The sequence below is a fragment of the Tenrec ecaudatus genome, chromosome 3 (assembly GCF_050624435.1).
Source record: "Tenrec ecaudatus isolate mTenEca1 chromosome 3, mTenEca1.hap1, whole genome shotgun sequence".
Taxonomy (NCBI): domain Eukaryota; kingdom Metazoa; phylum Chordata; class Mammalia; order Afrosoricida; family Tenrecidae; genus Tenrec; species Tenrec ecaudatus.
The window spans coordinates 122,642,142-122,667,568 of record NC_134532.1 but is presented as its reverse complement, the minus strand read 5'-3'; the positions used below and the strand labels follow the sequence as shown (position 1 = coordinate 122,667,568).

Genomic DNA, 25,427 nt, shown 5'->3' with positions numbered 1-25,427 from the left:
TCAAAAGGTCAGGATTGTACGAATGCTGAAACAGAAAATGAGAGATGTGTTTCAGCACTGAAATATTCTGTGAAAGTCCAAGGAGTTCCCAGCCTCTAGCCCCATCTCCATGTGTTCAAGTGAAAGGGCCATTTCACTTCCCCTGATCCTCATGTTTCCTCCAACCTTAAACTGAATCATCAAAGCTGACGATGCCTGAGATTTTGATTTTATTTGCTATTAGTTAGCATTCTCATCAAGACCATTTTAAAGAGTCTGAGAACCTCGCATAATTATTATATGAAACAACAAAGGGGGTATAACACGCTTCTGCTAATTGCCATGTATTTTGTAGCTGCTTTTCATGCTTTATCCATTCAGACCTCAACCAAAATAACATTAGGAGGCAGGTTCTTTTTTTTTTCCTTTTAAAAATCATTTTATTGGGGGCTCCATTGTGTCAAGCACCTGAGTGCCTTTGTTGCCATCAACATTCCCCAAATATTTGCTTTCTACTTGAGCCCTTGGTATCGGCCCCTCATTTTCCCCTCCCTCCCTACCCCCTCCCTCATGAACCCTTGATAATCTGTAAATTATTATTATTTTGTCATGTCTTACCTGTCTGACGTCTCCCTTCACCCACTTTTCTGTTGTCTGTCACCCAGGGAGGGGCTTATATGTAAATTCTTGTGATTGATTCCCCTTTCTCCTCCCACCTTCCCCTTACCCTCCTGGTAGTGCTACTCTCATTACTGGTCCTGAGGGGTTTATCTGTCCTGGATTTCCCGTGTCTGTCCTGTATTTCCTGTGTTTCCAGTTCCTATCTGTACCAGTGTCCATCCTCTGGTCTAGTCAGATTTGTAAGGTAGACTTGGGATCATGATAGTGGGGGTGGGGGGGAGTAAACATTAAAGAACTAGAGAAAAATTATCTATTTTGTCATTGCTATACTGAACCCTGACTGGCTTGTCTCCTCCCCGTGATCTTTCTGTAAGGGGATGTCCAATTGCCTACAGATGGGCTTTGGGTCTCCACTCTGCACTGTCCCTCATTCACAATGATATGATTATTTTGTTCTTTGATGCCTTTTCCCTGATCCCTTTGACACCTCATTATCACACAGGCTGGTGTGCTTCATCCATGTGGGCTTTGTTGCTTCTGGGCTACATGGCTGCTTGTTTACCTTCAAGCCTTTACGACCCCAGAAACTGTCTTTTGATAGCCGGGCACCATCACTTTCTTCACCACATTTTCCTATGTCCTGCTTTGTCTTCAGCGATCGTGTCAGGAAGGTGAGAATCATGGAATGCCAGTTTAATAAAACAAAGTATTCTTGCATTGAGGGAGTACTTAAGTGGAGGCCCAATGTCCATCTGCTACCTTAATACTAAACCTATAAATATATGCACATAGATCCATTTCCCCATCGTCATAAGGAAGCAGGTTCTAATATCGTTTCCCTGATAGAGATTAAAAATAACCGAAAGGTAGATAACTTGCTCTTAGTTGTGCACCTGGTATGGAGTGCTGGGATTCAAACACAAAGTTGCAAAGATGACAAGATGATAGGTAGCTTGCCTGAAGTAATTGATAATTTAATAAAGACTCTGTTGAAGGCTTCATAGAGACTTAATAGAGAGATGCTTAAATATTCCTAGACATAGATAATTAAACTGAATACTTATCTTTGAGAGAATAGAAATGTAACATTACATTGAAATTAGTAATCTTTCTTAAAATATCCTCTGAAAGGTAAATACTGAAAAAAGGATCTCCATGTCTTTTTAATGTTTTTTTTATTTATATGCATATCTTGTAAAATAAATACATATAGATAAGTTGGAAAATACAGGATAGTGTCAAAAGGTAAAAATATAATCTAGAGAGAAGCTGTTAATATCCTCTTAAAATGTTATCACATTTCCCTAGACATTTATACAATTATTCCTGTTCCTGCTTGACATCATATATAAATTTGTCTTCTCTGTTTTATAACCTAAAATTGTGTCACAAGACTTTCCCAGTGAAATGGAAGTTTCCCCTCTTAGTGACTTTATTGATTCTAGTACACGGCTGAGCCTTATTGAACTAGCTCCTTAATGTTGGACCTTATGATGTTGCAACTTTGGATGTTATAGAAAAAGCTGCTTTGATTTTTTAAAATATGCATGTATGAGAACGAATAAGGCTGTCTGCTTCCATAAAGATTTATCAGAGATTTCACCTTGCTTGGGTTCACAGTGAATGTTCAAACTGAAATTAAGAGATGAGAGGATGCACTTCATTGGGAAAACTCATTGCAGAAGACCTCTTTAGAATGCTGGAAAGCAAGGATGCTACTTTGAGGACTAAGGTGCAGCTGATCCAAGCCATACTATTTTCTTTAAAAAAAATCATTTTATTAGGGGCTCATACAACTCTTTAAAATCCATACATACATCATCTGTGTCCAGCACACTTGTACATAGGCTCCATCATCATTCTCAAAACACCCACTCTCCACCTGAGGCCCTGGCATCAGCTCCTCATTTTCTCCTCTCTACCCGCTTATCCGCGCCCCCGCGCCCCCCACCCCCAGCAAGTCATACTATTTTCCATGGCCTCATCTACATGTGAAAGGTGGACACTGAATAGGGAAAATGGAGGAAGAATAAAGGCATTTGAATTATGGAGCTTCTAATGAATACTGAAAGCACGATGGACTTCCAAAATAGAAGAAACAAATTTGTCTTGGTAGAAGTTCAGCCAGAATGCTTCTTAGAAGCAAGGATGGGGAGACTTTGTGTCATGCACTTTGGACATGTTCTCAGGAGAGACCAGTCCTTCTAAAAGGACGTCATGCTCGTTCAAGCAGAGGGGCTGCGGAAAAGAGGGAGGCCCTCAACAAGATGGACTGACACCGGGGCTGCGATGACGCGTTTAAAGGTAACAATGGTTGTGAGGATGGCACAGGGCTGGGCAGTGCTTTGCTCTGTTGTGCTCAAGGTCCCTGCGAGTCAGAATGGACTCAATGGCAACTAACAGTAGCAACGACATCACGGGAATGGGATTAATGACGGTGGGCACATCTGATCATTTCTGTGGAATAGATTTCTAAAAATGAAATTTGTGGGGCAAAATATTTCAAGTTTTTAAAAATAAATTGCGGATACATTACTAAATGGTTTTCTTCAGAGGATGTAATAATCAATCTTCCTGCAAACAGCATTTGAAAGTGCCCATTTTCCTTACCCTTGTCCACGTTACGTGTTATAATTTTTAATCTTTTCTTATTGAAAAGGTAAGTGTGGACACTTAAGAAACACTATTTAAAGTTGAAAACCTCATGAGGCGAAGTGAGTGAGGAAGCCCAAAAGGCAGGTGGAAACGGACCACAATCAATTGCTTGTTAGTTGTCGTGTCTCACACACATGTAGACGACAAAATTCCTCTGACAGGTGTTTACCAAAGGTAACTATTAGAGGTAGAAGAAATGGGGTTAACCTGTTTTTTTTTCATCTTTGGCGACAATGGAAGATGGATGTTTAAAATAGCATGGTGCACCCTTTCTCTCTTTTTTAAAAATTAATAAATCTTTTTATTGGGGCTCATACAACTCTTATCACAATCCAGACATACATCAATTGAGCAAAGCACCCTTATACATTCGTTGCACTCGTCATTCTCAAAATTCACCTTCCACTTGGGTTCCTGGAATCAGCTCGGTTTCCCTTTTCTTCCCCCTCATCCTCCCTCCCCGCTCCCCCTTCACCCTGGTCCCTCGATAGTTTATAAATAATTATTATATCTTATCTTACACTCCCCGGCATCTCCCCTCACCCACCTCCCCATTGCCCATCTCCCAGAGAGGAGGTTACACATAGATCTCCAAGATCGGTTCTCCCTTTCTACACCCCCTTCCCTCCTGGTGTCGCCATTCCTACCGCGGGTGTTGAGGGGTTCGTCCGTCCTAGATTCCCTGTGTTTCCAGATCCCTACTGCACCGCTGTGCATCCTCTGGTATAACCAGGTCCTCCAGGTAGAATTGGGGTCATGATAATTGGGAGGGGAGGAAGCGTTCAGGAACTAGAGGAAGGGCACCCTTTCTCTTATAGTGTTTTTTTATTTGTGAAAAATTCATCGTAAATAGCAAAAAGAAAGAAAACCCTAGCAAGGAAAAACAAGTGAAAAAGTCTGTATGGAAAGCAACACTCAGGTAACTCCAAGGACTCCCAGAAGGAGCGCTTGGGGGACATGCTGATGATGCAGCGTCCATGACCCACCAGGGAGAGGCTGGGCCTGCGCCACTCTCTAGCCGTGACCGCCTGCCTCGGATGCTCCTGCCTCGAAAGGGCTAGGGCTCGCTAAGGAAGGTAGGGGTGGCTCTGGTCAGTCAGAGTCCCTGTGACCAACAAAATTTGATTTCAGCAGAACTGTAAATGATTAGCAACTCTTCCTAAATGTTCTACCTGTAAAGCTGACCTGGTAATGGAAAACCAAAGCATTTCATGTTCTCATCCTTCTTGTTCAATGCATCAAATCTCTGAGATAAATATTTTTTCTAACCAACCAATTACAATGAAGACAAAACAAAACAAACAAAAAACCCAAACTTAAACTCTACCTCTTTCCAGAGCGAAGAAGATCAAATGCTTCGTTAATTTTTTCAAAAGGTAAAACATGGGTTATTATTGAATCCAGTGAAAACTTCTTAGCCATGAAGTCACTCACCAGTTTGGGGACAGAATCTTTACTTTTGAAGCCTGAAAGGAAGAAACCGTCATTGTTAGGGTCAGCCAGGGGGAAGTGTGGAAGGATCGGAGGAGCGTTCTAAAGAGAACGAAAATGCATGTTTATAAAAAGTGATGTTAAAAAAGTGATGCTATTTCTATTACTTGGTTCTTCAAAAATCGTTTTGAAGTTGTTTGATTTAAATTTTTACAAAGTTCTGTCTTCACCCACTGAGAAATTATAGTACTGATGCATCTACCCAGGATTAAAGAGCAAACTTCGCGTTTATCTACATGCGAGCACAGTGCAGCCATGCTGTGGGTCCTGCGAGGGACTTTGGAGTCCTTGGTGGCGCAATCAGTCAATGTGCATGGTTCCTAGCCAAGGGCTGGCAGTTTGTGTCTATTCAGAAGTGCCTCAGAAGAAAGACCAAGTGCTCTACCCCTGAGAAATCAGCCATGGAAACCCTCTAATGCACGTTTCTCTGGCATCCATGAGCCAACATGAGTTGGAATTGACTTGAGGGCAACTGGTTTGGTTGGTACTACATATTTCAGTGTCTTGCTGTCACAGTATGAAAAGAGGTGGTGCTGAAGAATGTTCGTTTATGAGGATCCAGGAAGAATAGGATGTATTGTTTTTACATCCAGTTGATGTGCAAAAGACCCCTAAGGACCTTTGTTGCTAGGCACTTTGTTGCTAACTAAAAGGTGGGTGGTTTCATACAGATTCTAACCATCCAAACCCTCTGCCATTGAGCTTTTTCTAACTCATGGTGACTCTTTTCATGGAATTGCCCATGGGGTTTGTAAGGCTGTACATCTTTATGAAAGCACAGTGTTTCTCCTGTAGTATGGCAAGTGGGTTTGAATCGCCAATGTCAGTGTGAGCAGCAGAGTTCTCTAACCACTGTGCCATCAGGGCTCATCCCATTAATATTATAACCTAGATCACTTATGGGGGTAGCTCTTCTTTGTCACATGGGACTTCTGTGAAACAAAGTCAACTTGATGACATCTAACAACTCCCACCACAGTGGATTTGGAGCCTATAGATACAATGCAAAACCCACTGCCTGAGAATCGATTCTGACTCCTAGCAACCCTATGTAATGTGTCTTGGGCTGTAATTCTCCACAGGAGTAGACAGCCTCAACTTTCTCCTATCAGAAGGCTGGTGGGTTTGATCTATCAACCTTGTGTTAATAGTTCAATCTTCACCTGATAGTGCCATCAGGAATTCTTATAGATGAAACAAGAAATTTAATTTATTTTTAATTTGGTTGGTTCTCAAAATTTGGCTTTTTCATGTGCAAAAGCGGGGGGCGAACAACCAAAATTATAAGACTGATCCTCCAGTCTATCTACATACCACCAAAAATGGCTCCTTTCCAGGTGCGTCCAGTCAATAGTAGCGCAGGGTTCATCTCAAGGTTTTGAGAGCTAGGAGGTACCCCTATCATGACACTTATACCATATGCATCATTACAGCATGCCAGGGCGGATATCTGGAATATAATTAATATCCAACATTGTTAAGGTGAGCTTGACAATTGCCACTCACGATCCACACTGAGTTCATGTAACACTGGCTTAGTCAGATCGATTGTGAATGTGTGGTGGAGAGAGATGATCTGTTCTGTTTCTTTGCTCCTTTTGGGGTCTCTGGCAGGGCAGTGACTTTACAAAGGGCTCAGAAAATACTTTCTGAAGGCAAGGCTTGGTGAATGAGTTTGGAGCGCACAAACTAATAGGAAGGCAAACATATCCCGAACTCTACTGCCCTCGAGTCAATGGTAGTGACCCCACTGTGGGTTTCTGAGCCTGTCACTCTTTGGGGATGACTTTTCCCCATGGAGTTACTGGTGGTTTCTAACTGCTGACCACGCAGGTCGCAATCCCATGCATAACCACCAGGCTCCACAAACATCAATAAAGACATACATAAACAGCTAGGTTCCTGAAATAGAGGGAAATGTTTTAATGTCACACGACTGAGATGGTTAATTAATCTTTTCATTTATTAATTACATAGACACTTGGTATTGTCAAATAAAGTAACAGTCTAGTTTCACATGAGAAAGTCAGGTGAGGTGGGAGTGGCAATAGAAAATGACCAGGAAGCAGAACTTCAGCCTTGGACAAAGTTAGTCTTTCTTTAAATTCCAGGTGTCTGTGATGTGTTATCCTAAGTCAAGGCTGCCAAGAATCTGCTGCTTCCTATGTCTGCTGCTGCTGACCCTACCTGGAGAATTTCAACAAATGGAATTGGTTGGTGTGAGGACTTCTTCAATTGGGTTCTAGAGCAGTCTGGTTCACTGAATGTAGCTGGAGATGTGGTCTTCATTGCTATTAGTGGTGCTTGCCACTACTTGCAAGCAAGGTCAGGCACCTCTCTAACATGAGAGAAGCACTTCCAGGTTGGCAACAATGTTTTATAACAAAAATGATGGTTCACATTTATCGAGAGCTTATCACTGTTGGCCAGGTGGCCCTGTGCGAAGTGTTTTGGTTAGATTATCTCATATAATACCCAAACCATGCTATTGATACGGATTAACTAATGTGTGTGTGTGTGTGTGTGTGGTAAAATTTGCTGACTGTTGAAAGCATTCACCTTAACACATAGCTATTGAGTAGCTATGTTGTGTCAGGCTCTGCTCTCTGCTGTAAGGAAGCACAGTGATACATTAAAGCTAATACTTTGTCTAGTCATTAATTTCTGTTAATAAAATGATTCTTGGCCTAAAGTTGCTGTTTATTTCTCTTGGCCAAAGTATTATGCATGAAAAGATAATCATTCATTAAAATTTATAGCATGGTGTTCCATTATTTTTGTTAGGAATATGGTAAGGGAAAATCAATGCATTTGAATTATGGTCCTCGGGAAGACGATCATGGACCAAAAGGACAGACAGATCTGTCTTGGGAGAAGGACAGCCTGAGGGCTCCGTAGAACCCAGGATGATGAGACTTTGTCAGATACTTTGGACATATCAGAAGAAACCAGACCCTGGAAAAGGACTTGGTAAAGTAGAACGGTGGCAATGAAGAGGAAGGCCCTTGACAAGATGGATTGACACAGTGGCTGCAACAATGGACTCCTGCATCAGAACAATGGCGAGGATGCTAAGGGACCAGGGAGTGCTTCATTCTGTTGAACGCAGGGTCACTCTGAGTTTGAACCATCTCAAAGACACCTAACAACACCAGGAAGTAGAAAGTGCCCGATTTCAGAACAACAGTTGCCTTTCCTTAAGGGTGGAGAATGTATTTTACTAAGCCAGTAGTGGTTATATAGTGGTTCAACAACACAATTTTTCTTTCTAAAGGGAAAGTATTATTTGGAATGAAGGACTTCTCATCATAAATAAATAAAACAATTAGACTGACTTGCTGGTGGTGAAAAAGGTCATGGACCCAGCTACTAGCCAAAAGACTGGTGTTCTTTTTCAGCCAAAGGCAAAGTCTAGTGGTCTACCTCTGGAAAAACTCTACGGGGCACAATGCTACTCTGACACACATGGGTTGGAACCAAATCAACCAACAGCTGGGTTAGGTAACAAACAGGAACTGAACAATTGCCACGCATCATTTAAAAATACTATTTGAACATATTATCTAGGTATAGATAGATAGATAGATTCTCTTGCCTAAATACAGACTCGATTGCATAAGAACTCATCTCAAAGCATGTTGTAATACATACCAAAGTGTCATGCCGACCAATGACTTCAAACGAGAAGTCCACACCTCCATTGCTCATTTCTTTCAGCACCTCGGAGATGGGCTTCTTAAAGTCCCGTGGGCTGATGCACTCAGTGGCCCCCACCTCTTTGGCCTTTGCAAACTTGTCTTTGTTGATGTCCACTCCGATGATCCTGGCTGCTCCTGCTGCCTTGCAGCCCATGATCACACAAAGGCCGACTCCCCCAAGGCCAAACACAGCACAGGTGGAGCCCTTGGAGACCTGCGGTTAGGAAAACACCAGCGTGGATGGAGGCGGACTTTCGGGAACAGTTTAAGCTGAATAAAATGCCAGACTTTGTCCAGCTGAGGACAAAGCAGATAGTTGGACTCTCACGCCCAGCCTGCTGTCAAATCTCTGTATGTTTCAGTTCCTTGACTTAAATTATGGAGGCTTATATACATCAGTGGTTCTCCAACCTTGCTGTATATTAGACTGATATAGGAAAAAACCTCTCACTGCCACTGGAGTGATGGCCACTGATAGCGATCCTGTAGGGCAGGGTAGAACTGAGCCTGTGAGTTTCGGAGACTAACTTTTTTGTGGGAGTAGAAAGCCCTGTCTTTCTGCTGTGGAATGGCTGGTGGTTTCGAATTACTGATCTTTCAGATTCAAGCCAAAGTGGTAAACACTGCAGCACCACGGCTCCTAGACTGACCCAGGGGGTATTAAAATAGCTCAGTGCCTACAGGTTATGCCAGGTGGGACCTAGTCATCCATGTTTTTAAAAACTTCCTATGTGACTCAGTGCACAGCCCCGTTAGGGAACCAGCAGACTAGGTGATCTTTGAACTCTAATTGGCTCCAGTGTTGAAAGATATCAGTGGTTCAAAACCAGTGATATTCAGCTTCAGTTCATCATACATATAGAAATAATTTGGGGGAGAAATAAATATGTAAAAAAAATCCAAGAGACTTAAAAAACCCAACAATACCTCAATAATTAATTCCTCGGTTCATTAATTTTAGTAGTAATTGGCAGTATCATGAGAATAGAAATTAATTGTAAAAAATAGAATTGTTATCCTTACCTTAAAACCTAACCTATTAATTGGGAAGATTCAATAGGCAACTTCAAGATAATATAACCTGAAAACTATGTGATCTTCGCAGGTTCCCTTTTTCTCTGCTTTTGAAATCTCCAATGAACAACAATTTAATAAAATTTTGTCTACAATTTAATAATAAATAAAATCCACTACTGTGATTGATAGCTTCTGTTCTGTGTTATCTGCTCAAATAGATGACGCAATTGTACATGTATACATAGATTATACTTGTATACTCTAATACATGTACATTAGCATTAGAGTCACTAATTTGGAAAGGATATGCTTAAACGTGTTCAAATTGACTTTGAACTATTGCTTAAACCATGTTTTCTTTAGGCAGTCTTCAGAGTAGGTAAGCTTCCTCCTGCTCCATCACTCATTCACTCACTTAAATGGTATCCAAACTGAAGGAGGTCCTTGAGAACAATACAAAGTTAAACAAAGGCTGTTATATAAAAGTGCTTGTAATTAAGTAATATGATTTAGTATTCAGGAGGAGTTTTAAGAAAGATATTTTAGTCTCAATTATGAGCTTTAAAGCAGTTAGCTTTATGCCCCTGGTCCTCTGTTTCATACAATTTCCAAATCAAAGAGGTCATACTAGACTGTGGTTTCCAAATATTTAAAGAAAAGGTGTGTGTGTGTGTGTGTGTGTGTGTGTGTGTGAGAGAGAGAGAGAGAGAGAGAGAAGGCATAGTAGTAATATCTTTGAACAGTGTGTAGTAAATATTTACTACAGCTCCACTACCTTTCTTTAGGGAGTTTACAGAGTGCTAGTGTTGGTGGCAGTAGATTTGAAGGTGTATCAGGTAGGGCTTTGGAATTTATTGTTGATCTTAGCTTTGAAAGTAAGAGACCCACAGTCTAGATGCTCCTTAAAGGCAAACGTTCATTTTAATTACCTTTGCCACTTCAGACACTAGCAGAACATACTGTGCAGATGCACATAGGTGCTCTTTACATGTAGAACGAAAGACTAAATGAACTCCTAGGTCTTAACTTTAATTCCAGGAAGATAAAATAGAGAAAAATAAATACACAAAAGGAATTTTAACCTTTACTTAATTAATAACAATTTTTCCATCGGTAGTAAGCTGGTGAATTTTCTAGGACACACTGTCCATTTTTACTGGGATCGGGTTTCTTCATGAAATCGACACTCCCAATTCTATGGTATATTTCAGTCCTGTTATGATAACGGGGGAAATGGTGTTACTAGCATCTGTGAGGAGTGATCATGGACTCCTGAGAATAAAGGGTTCCTTTTGGGTGCTGACAATCTGAGCATCATTCGTATGATCACTGTGCTAGTATGGGTATGTTCGAGAAACAAATCCATGGAAACTCATCTATAAGAGAGTTTTGTATATTGTTGCTTGGTTGTGCTCTGTCTTGTTTTTGCGCATGTTATTATCTCCACAGGTCTGTCTAAATAATATAGGCTGGATGAACAGTTGGAGGAGAAAACAACGGGACCAATAGTTCCGTGGGGATATGGGAGACAGGGAGATGGGGGGGGGGGAAGGTAGTGGTGTTAATAAACCCAGGGACAAGGGAACAACAAGCTATCCAAATCGGTGGGGAGGAGGGTGTGGGAGGCCTGGTTGGGCATGATCAAGAGTAATGTAACTAAGAGGAATTGCTGAAACCCTGGTAGGGACTGAGCCTGATAGTGGGACAAGAGGGAAGTCAAAGGAAATAGAGGAAAGAGCTGGGAGGCAGAGGGCATTTATAGAGGTTTAGATAAAGATATGTACATATGCAAATATCTTTATACACGAGGATGGGGAAATAGATCTATGTGCATATATTTATAAGGTTAGTATTAAGGTACCATAGGGACATTGGACCTCCACTCAAGTACTCCCTCAATGCAAGAACACTTTTTTCTATTACATTGGAATTCTATGATGCTCATTTTCCCGACACAACTGCTGAAGACAAAGTGGGTGAACTACTAAATGTGGTGAAGAAAGCTGATGGTGCCCGGCTATCAAAAGAGATAGCATCTGGGGTCTTAAAGGCTTGAAGGTAAACAAGCGGCCATCTGGCTCAGAAGCAATAAAGCCCACATGGAAGAAGTACACAGCCTGTGTGACCACGAGGTGCTGAAGGGATCAGTTATTAGGTACCAAAGAACAAAAAAAATCACTACATTACATGCTCATCTCCATGATCTGATGATTGAAGACAAATGGGTGCATAAGCAAATGTGGTGAAGAAAGCTGATGGTGCTCAGCTATCAAAAGATATAGTGTCTGGGCTCTTAAAGGCTTGAAGGTAAACAAGCGGCCATCTAGCTCAGAAGCAACAAAGCCTACATGGAAGAAGCACACCAGCCTGTGTGATCTCAAGGTGTCAAGGGATCAGGCATCATCAGAACAAAAAATCTTACCATAGTGAATGAGTGGGGGGAGTGCGGCGTGGAGACCCAAAGCCCATTTTTGGGCCATTGGACATCCCCTTACAGAAGGGTCTTGGGGAGGAGACGAGACAGCCAGGGTGTGATGTAGCAATGATGAAAAATACAACTTTCCTCTAGTTCCTAAATACTTCCGCCCCACCCCACCACCCCCACCCCACTGTCATGATCCAAATCCTACCTTGCAAATCTGACTAGACCAGAGGATGTGCACTGGTACAGATGGAAACTGGAAACACAGGGAAGCCAGGGTGGATGATCCCCTCAGGACCAGTGGTGTGAGTGGTGATACAGGGAAGGCATAGGGAGAGTGGGTTGGAAAGGGGGAACCTATTTCACAGATCTACATGTGACCTCCTCCCTGGGGGACATACAACAGAAACATGGGGGAAGGGAGACATGGAACAGAGCAAGATATGACAAAATAATAATTTATAAATTATTAAGGGTTCATGAGGGAGTGGGGAGAGGGGTGGAAGGGGAAAAATGAGGCCCTAATGCAAGGGGCTTGGGTGGAGAGCAAATGTTTTGAGAATGATGCGGGCAACGAATGTACATATGTGCTTTACACAATTGATGTATGTATGGATTGTAATAGGAGTTGTATGAGTCCCTAATAAAATGATTTTTTTTAAAGAGAGAGAGTTTTATATAAAGGTTAAGTGTGCATCAAGAAAACATCCCAACACAGTGCTGCCCAAGCCCACAAGGGTAACATTAATCCATTAACGCATATGTCCAACACCAATCCACAAAGTCCTTCTCCATCTCACAAAACACACACTATGACGCCAACTGCAGAAGGAAGGCTGAATCAGTGAATGTGTTAACAACAGCGCTGGCAGGGGTCTCCAGACTGGTGCTCCAGCACCCTGGGCTGCATTGGGGTAGGTCCATGTGGCTTCTCCTTGGGGATGTCTTGCAGGAAGTAAGCCTTGCCAGCTGACACAGGGAACTGGCTGAGGCAGATGCCCCTTTGTCTGACCATCATAAAACAAGAGACCTGAGAACTAGAAAGGTGAGGCTCACCGAACCATTTATCCCTTCGCCCTTCAATTAACTCCACATGTGTTTATTGGCCAGGTTGACACAATAAACTACCTCAATCATTTATTGTCTTTCCTACCTTGGCAACGTTGACAGCAGATCCATAACCAGTAGAAAATCCACAGCCAATGAGGCAGACTTTCTCCAGAGGTGCAGCTGGGTCAATCTTGGCCACTGAGATCTCATCCACCACTGTGTACTCAGCAAAGGTGCTGGTGCCGAGGAAATGGTGGATGGGCTTCCCTTTGCAGGCAAACCTGACAGTTCCATCTTGCATGGTCCCCCGAGGCTTATTCAGACTGCACAGTGCAACAGAGACACACAGGCATGAGCCAGGGGCACAACACATATGACCTTGCTAGTTGTGCAAGGACAGTTTCAGAAACTTACTCGCTTTTCAAGCATAAGTTGCCTTCTGGGTGTTTACAAACGACACATTTTCCACATTGGGGAGTAAAGAGTGGGATGACTTTATCACCTGTAGGGGAATAAGACAAATTCTTAAATGTATACCCAAGTATGAATAGAGCAAGCACTTCAAGCTTCCAAACCAAATTCACTACCATTCAGTGGATTAGTCATGCCTCCTTGCCCCGTGTCCCAACAACTACAGTTTAGTCACCACTATGCCTTTGAACACGGTTTTCACTTTGGCTCTGTAGGTGGGAGCTTCCAAATGTTTGGGGAGATGTAGACTTGAAAGGGAATAGAATTTTCCCACTAACTTTTTGAAGCCACCTGGTATACGCTTGAAGATTCCCAAAGAAGATCTATAAATATAGGAAACACCAGACTTCTAACCATTTCTATTGCATTAGTAAGTATCTCTTATTGTTTACCTATATTTAAACTGATAATTTTATACATGTCTTGGCATTTTATTCTTAACTAATTAAACCTTTACTGTTTTCACTATAAGTGTAACTATAAGTTATAGTTGCAAATGGGCTGCCATAGTTTCACTAGATGTTTTGGTTTTATAATCAATTGGACTATGATAAATAAAAATTTTGATAATCATCCTTTATAGAATTTCTTAATTTTGTTCAAGATCAGTATGATTGTCTATATTGAATGTCTATTGTTGTTCTTCATTTTTCAAGGAAAAGTAAGAATGGGACAAAGGAATTCCTTTGAAAGCCTCAGTCCTCAGCAGTGAGGCAGGTACTTTGTTAAAGAATAAGAACTGACTTTCAAAGGCGGAGAAGGGGAAACCAATCACAACAATCAATGTATACCTCCCCTCCCCACCCCCAGGGGGACAAACAACAGAAATATGGGCGAAGGGAGACAGCAGATGGTGTAAGATATTAAAATAACAATTATTTATAATTTATCAAGGGTGCATGAGGGTGGAGGAGGGAGGGAAAAAAAGAGGAGTTGATACCAAGGCCTCACGTAGAAAGAAAATGCTTTGAAAATGATGATGGCAACACATGCACAGATGCGCTTGATACAATTGATGTATGGATTATTATAAGAGCTGTAAGAGCCCCCAATAAAATGATTAAAAAATAAAATGAAAGAACTGACATTCAAATATTTCTAATCAGTTTATGAATTATCTATTTTTAATATAAATGATCTATTTTTCTTCTTGTAGTGGACAGAGCAACAACAAAAAGAATATAATTTTGGTATATTTTTAAAGGAAATGCAAAAGCTGAAACTAAACCAGACTATTTATTATTATCTTTTGTTCACAAATTAGTGGTAAATGGGAGTGGAGGGTGGGTGACTATACTGACTAAAATGATTTTCAGAATTAAGGAAAAAATACTTTAAATTACTTTTAAATCTATTTTACAAGACCAAAATAAAAGAGAGAGGGAGAGAGAGAGAGAGAGAGAGAGAGAATCCCAGCAAACCATCATATTTAATTGAAAATAGGTATGTGAAAATAAAAGCTTAGATACCTATGCTATCTCCTGATGTCTCCTGATAACATATATGAGAAGAAGGTCTCACCATCCTTGTATCTAAGGAGCGTTTGGACTATACTTCTTCCAAGACAGATTTATTTGTTCTTTTGGTAGTCCGTGGTACTTCCATATTTCTCTCCAGTACCGTAACTCAAATGCATCGATTCTTCTTCATTCTTCCTTATTCAATGTCCAACTTTCACATGGATAAGAGGTGTTTGAAACACTGTGGCAATTTAGTCTCAGGTGAATCCCCTCTGGCCATGGACCAGGGATGTGAAAAACCTTGCTATTGTGCAGAGTGCAATTGAAAGTGGGTTGTTGCAGAACTAGTTTAAAATCTAACACCTTATCATTTGCTTTCCCTTTCAACCCATTTTAAATTTGTTCTGATTTTTAATGTTTTCTGCATTCTTTTGACTGAAACTTTTCTCTGGTGCATTTTGTTGTTGATTTTCTTTTTGCTGCTGTGTGAAATCCAGGATCAGTAAATCTTCAGAGACAGGAACTAGATTAATGGCTTATTGAGGGTCTAGGAGGAGAGGATGGAGGGAAATGGGGACCTAATAGCATTGAGTGCAAGGAGGAAGAAAATATCATGGAACAGATTTTGGTGATGATTATACACTTGTTTTGATATGACCTAACTATTGAAGTGCATGGTATGAGACTCAGATGTCAATAAAACTATTAAACTATATAAATGAATGGCTTAACAGGGAAAAAAGGAAATTACATGGGTTGTGTGAGACGCACCTTAGTGCTCAACGTAACAGCCGTGCTTTTCCACATTTAAAGGGGTCTTGTGCAGCAGATTTATATTCCATGTTTGACCTCGTGACTGCTCCTTTTATGATCATTGACTGTGGATCCAAGCAAAACGAAATCCTTGACAACTTCAATCTTGTCTCCATTTATCACGAGGCTACCTATTGTCCAGCTGTGAGGATTTTGGTCTTCTTTATATCACGTTGCAATCCATACTGAAGGCTGCAATCCTTGATTTCCATCAGCAAGTGCTTCAAAGCAAGCTCCTCCCTTTCAGCAAGCAAGTCCGTGCCTTCTGCATATGCAGGTTGTTAGTAAGTCTTAGGCCAACCCCAATGCTGAATTCTTCATGTTGTTTAGCTTCTCGGATGATTTGCTCAGCATACAGATTAAGTAAGTATGGTGAGAGGATACCACCCTGATGCCCACCTCTCCTGATTGTGAACCATGCGGTGTTCCCTTGTACGGTTCCCACAAGGCAGGTTCCATCACTTGTCTGTTGGGTTGTCATGCTGTAGTGGCTTGTGTCCTGCTGTGATGCTGGCAGTTATGTCATGGGTATTTCAAATACCAGCAGCGTCACTCATAGTGAACAGGTTTCAATACTAAGATCATATGTTATATGTATTAAATCCCAACTAATCAAAAAAGAAACACACAAAAAATACTAAGAACAGACTATGAATAAGCAATAGGTTGTCCATGTCTGATGAATTAACCGCTAAAAACTTTAGGATTTGCATCAAAGCAATAAAATTCAGATGCAATCAATGTTAAAAATAAATTAGGCAACAATTTGTAATAAGATATATAAACTAAGGTTATAGATAATGAAACAGATGTAGTTTATTGCAGGATGTCTTCCACCAACCAAGAAAGAAAGGATGACAGAGAAACAGATGGAGGGAGGGAAGGGAAGGGAAGAGAGAGAGCAAGAAAGAGTGAGAGAGAGAGAGAGAAAGAGATGCCATGAAGGTCATTCAGACTCATAGTGACTTCATATAGAGTTTTCAATAGCTGGTTTCTGGAAGTAGATCACTAAGCCTCTGGGTAGACTCAAAATTCCAATGTTTTAATTAGCAGCTAATTACATTAACTTTTCCTCCTAGAAATTCTGTTATGCTAGGTCACTTTAATTTCCTTTTATATGGATTTTTGTTGTTGTTGCTCCATGTTCACGAAGGGAGGCCATAGAGGCAGAGGAAGTGAAATGGACTTCACTTCCTACCTCAGAAGAGACCATGTTGACTTAGTCCTCACCTCACAGCTTGACTTGGCAAACCCAGCAAAGAGCAGTTTCCCTGTTCTCATGTGAAGGTAGTGCTCTCTGTCTAAGGCTGTGAACTCCATGATGTTAGGCCTGGTGTCTTCACATATCCATACGATCTCATCAACAGCCAGTTGTGTATGTAGCAGATAGTGATTGGAGAGAACAAATGTGCCCCTGAAGATATACGTACCAACCTATATGAAGAAAGCCAAGTAAGGAGAGAGGAAAGAAGGAAGTCCCGGTTCCTGACTCAACTTAGCTATTTGATCCTTCTATGAGCTTGCAAGAGGCCTTTCATCTTTCATTGCCTTCCTTTCTTCATCCTTGATGGATGCTCCTGTGTGACACATACTGAGACACAGTCCTTGAGTGTGGACCCTATACCTGGTTTTACTGTAGTCACACTTTCTCCGATGCTTTCCACAATGCCAGCTGCTTCATGGCCTAAGATCACAGGGAAAGGCATTTCCAGTTGTCCACTAACAACATGGTCATCTGAACGGCAGACTCCTGTGGCCACCATCTACAGGGTAAGGAGAGAATGAATGAATTGATAAAAGATTATGGCATGCAGATGAACTGAATGTTCAGAATCCCCTGAAATTGATCTTCTCAAGGGTTTTGCTAATCCCGGCTGTCAATTTCTGTTTGTATGCAGAAGCAAAACAGAATGATACAAAGGAGTGACCAATTCACAGAGCCAAAGGACACTCTTGAAAAAGAAAAGGTATCGGAGTAACCGGAAAAAAAGGAGGGAAATCACATGGAAGATGAACAACACCCTGCTTAAAACTACTGATTAAATGAAGAAATAAGAAAGGAAACTAAAACATTTCTTGAAACAACTGAATAGGAAAACACAACATAGCCAAATTTTGTGTGACACAACAAGAACAGGCAATTTATAGTAATAAACACACACATTAGAGGAGAAGAAAGAACCAAAATCAATACCTTAGCCAACATCATGGAAATGAGAAAAACATTGTGGTAGTTATATAATCTGGTGTCAATTTGAGACTTCAGAGGATTAAGAGTGAAGGGGTGGAGTCTAGTTTGTCAATTGGGTCATAGCCAATGAGGCCTTTATGTGGACATGGTCTTCTCCTAAGGATTCTGGGAACTCCTGGATTTACTCCTTGGAGGAAAGAGGTAAATACACGCTCTCTCTCTGCTTACTCCCTGAGAGATGCTCTACTGAAAAGACACAATGTCACTACGCTGATAGACCCTGTGCCCTGGGAACTAGAGAAGTCACGTGGAGACCTCTACCAGAGCTGAGATGCTTCTTACTGCCACTGGATCCACAAGACTTTGAACCCACTGGCCTTTGATCTTCCTGTATTCAGCATCATTGTATGTGTTTCATGAGTCTGAAGAGGACTTTATAGATTGGTACTGGACCGATGGGCTAATATCAGACTTATGGACTTGATTGGGATATTTTCTCAATATTCGATTGCTCTTGGATATAAACCTCTTTCTTATAGACATATGTGTCTTTATGAATTTGTTTCTCTAGTCTACCCAGACAACACTAACATCACAAACCAAAAACCAACTTCACTGCCATTGAGTCCATTCTAACTTATAGCAACCCTTAAGGACAGAGTAGAACTGCCAATGTGGGTTTCTGAGATTGTAAATATAGAAACGAAGCACTGGAAGCACTCATTTGCCTATGCCAGGAAATTTGGAAGATAGCTACTTGGTCAACTGACTAGAAGAGAAACATATTTGTACCCATTCCAAAAAAAGGTGACCCAACAGAATGCTCAAATTATACAACAATAGCATTGATATCACTTCCAAGTAAAATTTTGCTGGAGATCATCTAACAACAGTTGAAGTGATCCCTTAACAGAAAACTGCCAGAAGTTTAGGTCAGATCATGTGGAACAAGAGAATGTGGAACAAGGGCTATCACTGCTGATGTCAGATGGATTGTGGCTCCAAGCCGAGAATGCCCAAAAGATGGTTGCTTGTGTTTTGTTGTCTATGCTACGCATTAGACTGTGTGTATAATAACAAACTATGGATAGCCTTGAGAAGAATGGGAATTCCAGAACACTCGATTGCACTCATGTGGAATCTGTACAGAGATCAAGAGACAACGGTGTGAAAAGAACAAGGGAACACTGCATGGTTTAATGTCAGGGAAGGTACGCTATATGGTTGTATCCTCTCATCATATTTTTTCAATCTGTATGCTGTGAAAATCATGAGAGAAACTAGATTATATGAAAAGGAATGTAGCATCAGGGCTGGAGAAAGGTTTATTTAACAACATGAGATATGCAGACGACACAATTTTGCCTTCTTAAAGTGAGGAGAACTTGAAGCACTTGCTGATGAAACTCAAGGATTGCAGCCTTCAGTGTGGATTACTACTCAATGTAAAGAAAACCAAAATCCTCACAACTGGACCAATAGGTAAATGGAGAAAAGGCTGAAATTGTCAAGAATTTCCTCTTGCTTTTATCTACAATCAATGCTTATGGAGGAGCATCAAGAGATCAAAAGACGAGTGGTATTAGGTAAATCTGCTTCACAAGACCTTTTTTTTTAAATTTATTATTTTTTTATTTTAACAATTTATTGGGGCTGATACAATTCTTTTCACAGTTCATACATATACATACATCAATTGTATAAAGCACATCTGTACAGTCTTTGCCCTAATCATTTTTTTCTCTTTTCTTCTTTTACATTTTATTAGGGACTCAAACAACTCTTACCACAATCCATACGTATACATACATCAATTGTATAAAGCACATCCATACATTCCCTGCCCCAATCATTCTCAAGGCATTTGCTCTCCACTTAAGCCCCTTGCATCAGGTCCTCTTTCCCCCCCACTCCCTCCCCATTCCCCCCTCCCTCATATGCCCTTGGTAATTTATACATCGTTATTTTGTCATATCTTGCCCTATCCGGAGTCTCCCTTCCCCCCTTCTCTGCTGTCCCTCTCCCAGGGAAGAGGTCACATGTGGATCCTTGTAATCAGTTCTCCCTTTCCAACCCACTCACCCTCCACTCTCCCAGCATCGTCCCTCACACCCTTGGTCCTGAAGGCCTTTTAGAAACATTGAAAAGCACGAATGTTTCTTTTAGGATTAAGGTGTGCCTGGGGCAAGCTATAGACATTTCCATTGCCTCAGGCATGTGAAAGTTGGACATTGAGTAAGAAAGACAGGAGAATAATCGATACATTGGAGGTGTCGTGCTAGAATATGGAAAGTACCATGGGCTGCTTAAGGACAAATAGGTCTGTCTTTGAAGAAATACAGCCAGGGTACTCTGCTCCTTAGAGGCAAGGATCACGAGACGTCGCCTTACAGACTGTGGACATGTTTTCAGGAAAGACCAGACCCTGGGGAATGTTTGGTGTGGTAGTTACATTTCATGTCAACTTGAAGTGTAGGAGTGACGTTTAGCCTGTCAATCTGGGAGCAACCTGATGACCTCGCTTGGAGGTGCGAATGAGATATATTGGTCTATGGAGACCAGTCTCTGTGTGTGTATGTCTCCTTTCACTTTCCTGCATGCTGACCACCTAGAGAGCTGCTGGAGCCTCACCATGTTTTCCACCGACCTTGAATCCATATGACGGTGCATGCACTGGCCTGTGATGTTCCTGCATTCTGCATCATTGCATGTGTGAATCTTGTGTGAATCTGAAGAGGGACTTGTAGCCTAGTTCAGCTTTATGGACTTGAGTTGGACTGGGCTAGTGTGTTTTCTTGATATGTAATTACTTCTTGATATAAAATTCCAGGCATTAGAATACAAGAAAATATCAAAATAATAATAATAATACATCACAATCAAGTGGGATTAATACCAGGTATGCAAGGACAGCTCAACATTAGAAAAACAATCAACGTAATCCATCATATATATGAAATAAAGAAAAAGGAAAGCAACATAGTTATATCACCCGATAGAGACAAATCATTTAACAATATTCAACACTCATTCCTGATAAAAGCATTCATCATAACCAATAGCTAGCATCTCGCTCAATGGAAAGAAACTGAAAGCATTTCCTTGAAAACAGGAATCAGACAAGGAGGCCCTTTAATGCCACTCTTATTCCATATTGCGTTGGAGATTTTAGTCAGCGCAATTAGACAACAAAAGGAAATAACCTGCATCCAAATTGGCAAACAAGAAGTAAAACTAATCAAGAAAAAGCCTTGGAAATAATTGAAATATTCCATAGGCTTTCCTCTATCCTCTCCCTCCTGCTCTCTGCATGGACCTGACTGCAAAGATCATGGCCATCCTGGAGGGAAAAAAAGAAAACTCTGGCTCACACACATAACGGAGTGCTCTCATCACTAAACAGTGCCGATGATCGCATGGAGCACATCGTCTCATGGGAAGAGCTGGAGGAAATTATGCTAAGCAAAGTTAGCCACTCACTAAAGGATAAGTACAACAATGGTCCACTGAGAAATGGGAGTGGGGGTGCAGACCCCACCATGGTGCGCCAAACCTCGAGGACAATGCAACCACATGGAGAAACTCATGAACAGAGCGGTCTACAGGGCTGGCGCCAGTCAGAGCCAAACTGCGCCTCCCCTCGCCCCCCTCGATCCCAGCCCCGCTTCCCTACCCTAGAAGTATATGCTACAGAGGATGTGGTAGCCCCCTATCTGGGGTCAATTTAAGGATCAAGTGTCGGGGCGGGGGGCGGGGTAGGCTGTCAAGTGTAGGCTGTCAATCTGGAGATAGCCAATGAGACTTCTGTGGGCATGGCCTTCTCCTGGAAATTCTGGGAAATCTGGTACTTCCTCCTTAGAGGCGGAAGACACCTCCCTCTCTCTGCTACTCCCTGGGAGACGTTGCATAAGATAAGCCACATGGATGCAACCAGACTTTGGAAGCCAGAGAAGCCACAGAGAGACCCCTGCCAGCGCTGAGATGTTTCCAATGACACTGGAACTAATCCATGTTCTTCCCCCAAAGATCCAGTTTGTCCTGAAAAGTTACACTTTATTTTCCATTTTGGCATGTTTTAAAAATGTTGCGATATAATCTGTGAAATAATTATTCATGAAATATGTAAGTCTTAGATAATAAGCAAGAACGCATGCTTTTTTGGTAAGTGGAAACTAAAGATCAGAAACAAGACAAAGTCATCCAAAGTCTACTCTCTAGTGCTAATCAATTTTTAAAATATTAATATGTATTTTCACTTCATTATTTTTTGTACAAACACATACATTCCTTTTTATTTCACTGGAATTATGTGGTGCGCCCACTTTGGTCAGTTATTAAATCTAACAATGCATGCATTTATGTCTTCCTTGGCAACACATGTAAATTTATTGTCTGGATTACCATAATCTACTTACAAAGGAACTCTTCAAGAAGCTTTGACTATCTTTGCCGTTTATTATACTCTAAACATTTCAAACATAAAATTGATAGAAATGGGGAAACTGCTTTACCTTGATGCGAACTTCATTGGCCTTGGGGGGAGCAACCTCCACCTCCTCCATGGCAAAGGGTGCGTTGGTCTCCCACAGCACAGCGGCTTTGCATTTTATGACCTGGGAAACCAGAGATAAAGGTCATAGGAGCACTCCACTGATTTAGAAGTCAAGGACAGTAGAGTTTCACCTTGGTATGAGCAACATCTAGCCCCATGATGGGTACCAACAACCCCTCCATAGAACACCTGTGATATACGAGGAGAAAAAAAATACTTACAAATGTGTAAAACAGCAACATGCAGAAAGAGAAACAGAAATAACCAAAATAGGACTTGAGATATATAAAACTTTTTACCCTCTAGGGTTGTTTATAACCTATATTTCCTAATGCTGCCCTGAAATTGTTTGCTTACCCACAAATATCGACTTGTATATGAGGTTCTCAGTTAATATTATTTCGTTACAAACCCTCTTACTCAAGTTTTTGTTTATGCCAACGCAGCCTGACTTCACACGAGGCACTCAGTTGCCTGTGTCTAGGGCGGAGTCTCACATTTTGGCTTGAGTTTCCCTTCTAGCACTTCTGTGTGCTTTTCTCCCTCCCACTTTTGAAGCTTAGCTTTGGCAATCTTTTTCTCACCAGCTCCTGTGCAGGAACGCCTCCCAGATTAGGGGTGAGCCAGCAGTACAGAGTGTAAAGATTGAAGGTGAAAAGCACAAGCACACACTTACATAAGAATATATTTATTTATAAAATTTTAAATAATTAAAAAATGAGAGACCTCTGTGCTTAAATTTCTCAGTAGTACAGCTCAACCTCACATGTTTTTAAAAGGTTAAGTGCATATTTTCAATATGAGAATGTCCTTTAGAAACTCGATTGTGCCTAGCCTACTACTGCCTACTGCTCTGATTGGGAAGACAGAAGGACCTGGGCAGCATGGGAGAAAAATGTAGAACAATTCAAAATCATGAACAGGACCAGACTTATTGGTCTGACTAAAGGTGGAACCCCTGAGGCTGTGAACCCTGATGGATTGGGGTAAGAAAGGGGTGGGGAATATACTGATTGGATTACATTATTCAGCTGTGAGTGGTTGTTAACAGGGTGCATTGTTATTGCTAGGTTGCTGGATATGAAAGGGACTGCATCAGAAGAAGGAGGGAGGGTCTCACTACCAGTAAAGGAGAAACATCAAGGCCCTCCAGACTCCTGTGCATGGAGCCACTTGATGCAGGAGACAGCTGCGACACCAGAGCAGTAGCAGCAGTAGAACCAGGAACGACAGCCTGAGACGGAGCAGTGGACTTCCCAACCCATGGAGCAATGCCGGGTGCTTTGGGGCAGGAAGCTGCCCTGTTGACTGGGGTGCAGAATGGCATGTGCTTAAGGCATTCATTGCAGGCCTGAAAGAACTTTGTAACTTTGCCCAAGCAGGGGCCACAGCAGAAGCTGAAGGTCAGAGAGAGGTAGGTCCCCCTGTGCAGATAGCCGAGAGGAAGCCATCCTGATGGAACAACTGACCATCTCTTTTCTCAGTGATAACCTGTTAAACCCTCATAAACCCCATAACCATGAACAGCAATTCAAAGGCAACTACTATCACAGATCAGATATTATATGAGGGTTTTTTAATGCTTTGAAATCCATATTCCTTTGTTAAGAGATTTCATAGTAAGGTTCAAAGGATATTTCAGAGTCCTCGAATCAGATTCCTTTCATGAAACTTTTGTCAGATTGAACTTTCCACTTCATAAAAAGAACATGATTACAAAGAATAGCACATTTCAATGATAGTTTCTTTTTTTTTTAACGTTTTATTAGGGGCTCATACAACTCTTATCACAGTCCATACATATACATACATCAATTGTATAAAGCACTTCCATACATTCCCCGCCCCAATCATTCTCAAAGCATTTGCTCTCCACTTAAGCCCTTTGCATAGTTTCTTAATAAAATATAATTTCTTGATCAAACATACTTTCAATGTTAAGAGTTGTTACAGTTAGTTATGGCTAGTTAGTTATCCACTACCATTTTAACTACTGAGCATTTAGTTAACGTAGGTGAGAAAGAATTCAGTACGTGCAGATGCTTTGCCTTGTTACAGATGCATAGGAATAAGGAATTTCCATTCTAGCTTGATGTATCCTGTGTATGCAGCATATGTCAGGATCGTATTACTAACGTTGGATATGAATTTAAATGAGTCATTTCACGCTATATCCTTCTATCAAGGATAGTCATGAGGCTATATTTCAATTTTGGCTCACTTACTTTTCCTGCTGTGCTGCTGGTGCTCATGTTGTTTCTGCCGTCTGCAGCAGCTAGAGGAGCTGGTGAATCGGCGCTGGCTTCCCCTGCTGAAGTACACAGCACATCCAGTGTGCAGAGATTTTGTTTGCTCATGTAACGTCCAATTCTACGCACGTGAGCCGGTGCTGCAAGCCACGCCCATCAGGTTATTCTTCGACCAAGTCAAATCAGACAGGAGAATATTTTGAACCAGCATTCAAAACCTGACATTGTTTGAAGGAAGTCAATTTCAGACAACATCTTGATTTATCTAGGCGAAATATTCTCTATACCTACATTTTAATCTCTCTCTTTCCCCTGCATTTCATGTTCTTTCTGCTCTCAGGCTCACACAGGACACACAGAGTTCTATTAACCCGGTGTCTACACTAAGCTCCCAATTTTCCAATCCATTCGCTGGCATTAGACGGGAGGATAGGAGAAGGGAAAAGGAAATTGGGTAACTATAGAGTGAACCAAATAACAAAGGTGTTTGGCCAGCATCCTCCTTCTCGTCATAGCACCCCAGAGGTCGTCACAAAGGCCCTCCCTGGCCCTGGCCTCCACTCAGTACCAGTCATGGCTGACTGACCCTCTCCCTGTGGCAGGTCCTCCGCTGGCTGGAACCGGGGCAGCAATGATAAATAAGAGAAGCTCTCTCTTCATGCCAACTGTCAGTGTCATGCCACGGTCTTTGAATTCAGGTAGGCGCTATTCATTGTCATCTGTATGGACTTGAACACATTTCATGGTACTTTGCCTTA

The 25,427-nt window shown here is 41.5% G+C and overlaps 1 protein-coding gene across 1 annotated transcript; it reads right to left on the bottom strand.

Annotated features, from left to right (window-relative positions):
* Positions 1-24,654, bottom strand: LOC142443538 (alcohol dehydrogenase E chain). Its single transcript, XM_075544868.1, has 9 exons — positions 24,646-24,654; positions 22,380-22,481; positions 17,302-17,440; positions 13,348-13,435; positions 13,037-13,256; positions 8,398-8,658; positions 6,061-6,196; positions 4,583-4,721; positions 1-25 (listed from the first exon to the last, which is right to left on the bottom strand). Exons 2-9 carry the CDS (start codon positions 22,428-22,430, stop codon positions 1-3), a joined length of 1,059 nt encoding a protein of 352 aa, XP_075400983.1. The 5' UTR covers positions 22,431-22,481; positions 24,646-24,654.
* Between the last annotated feature and the right edge of the window lie 773 nt (positions 24,655-25,427).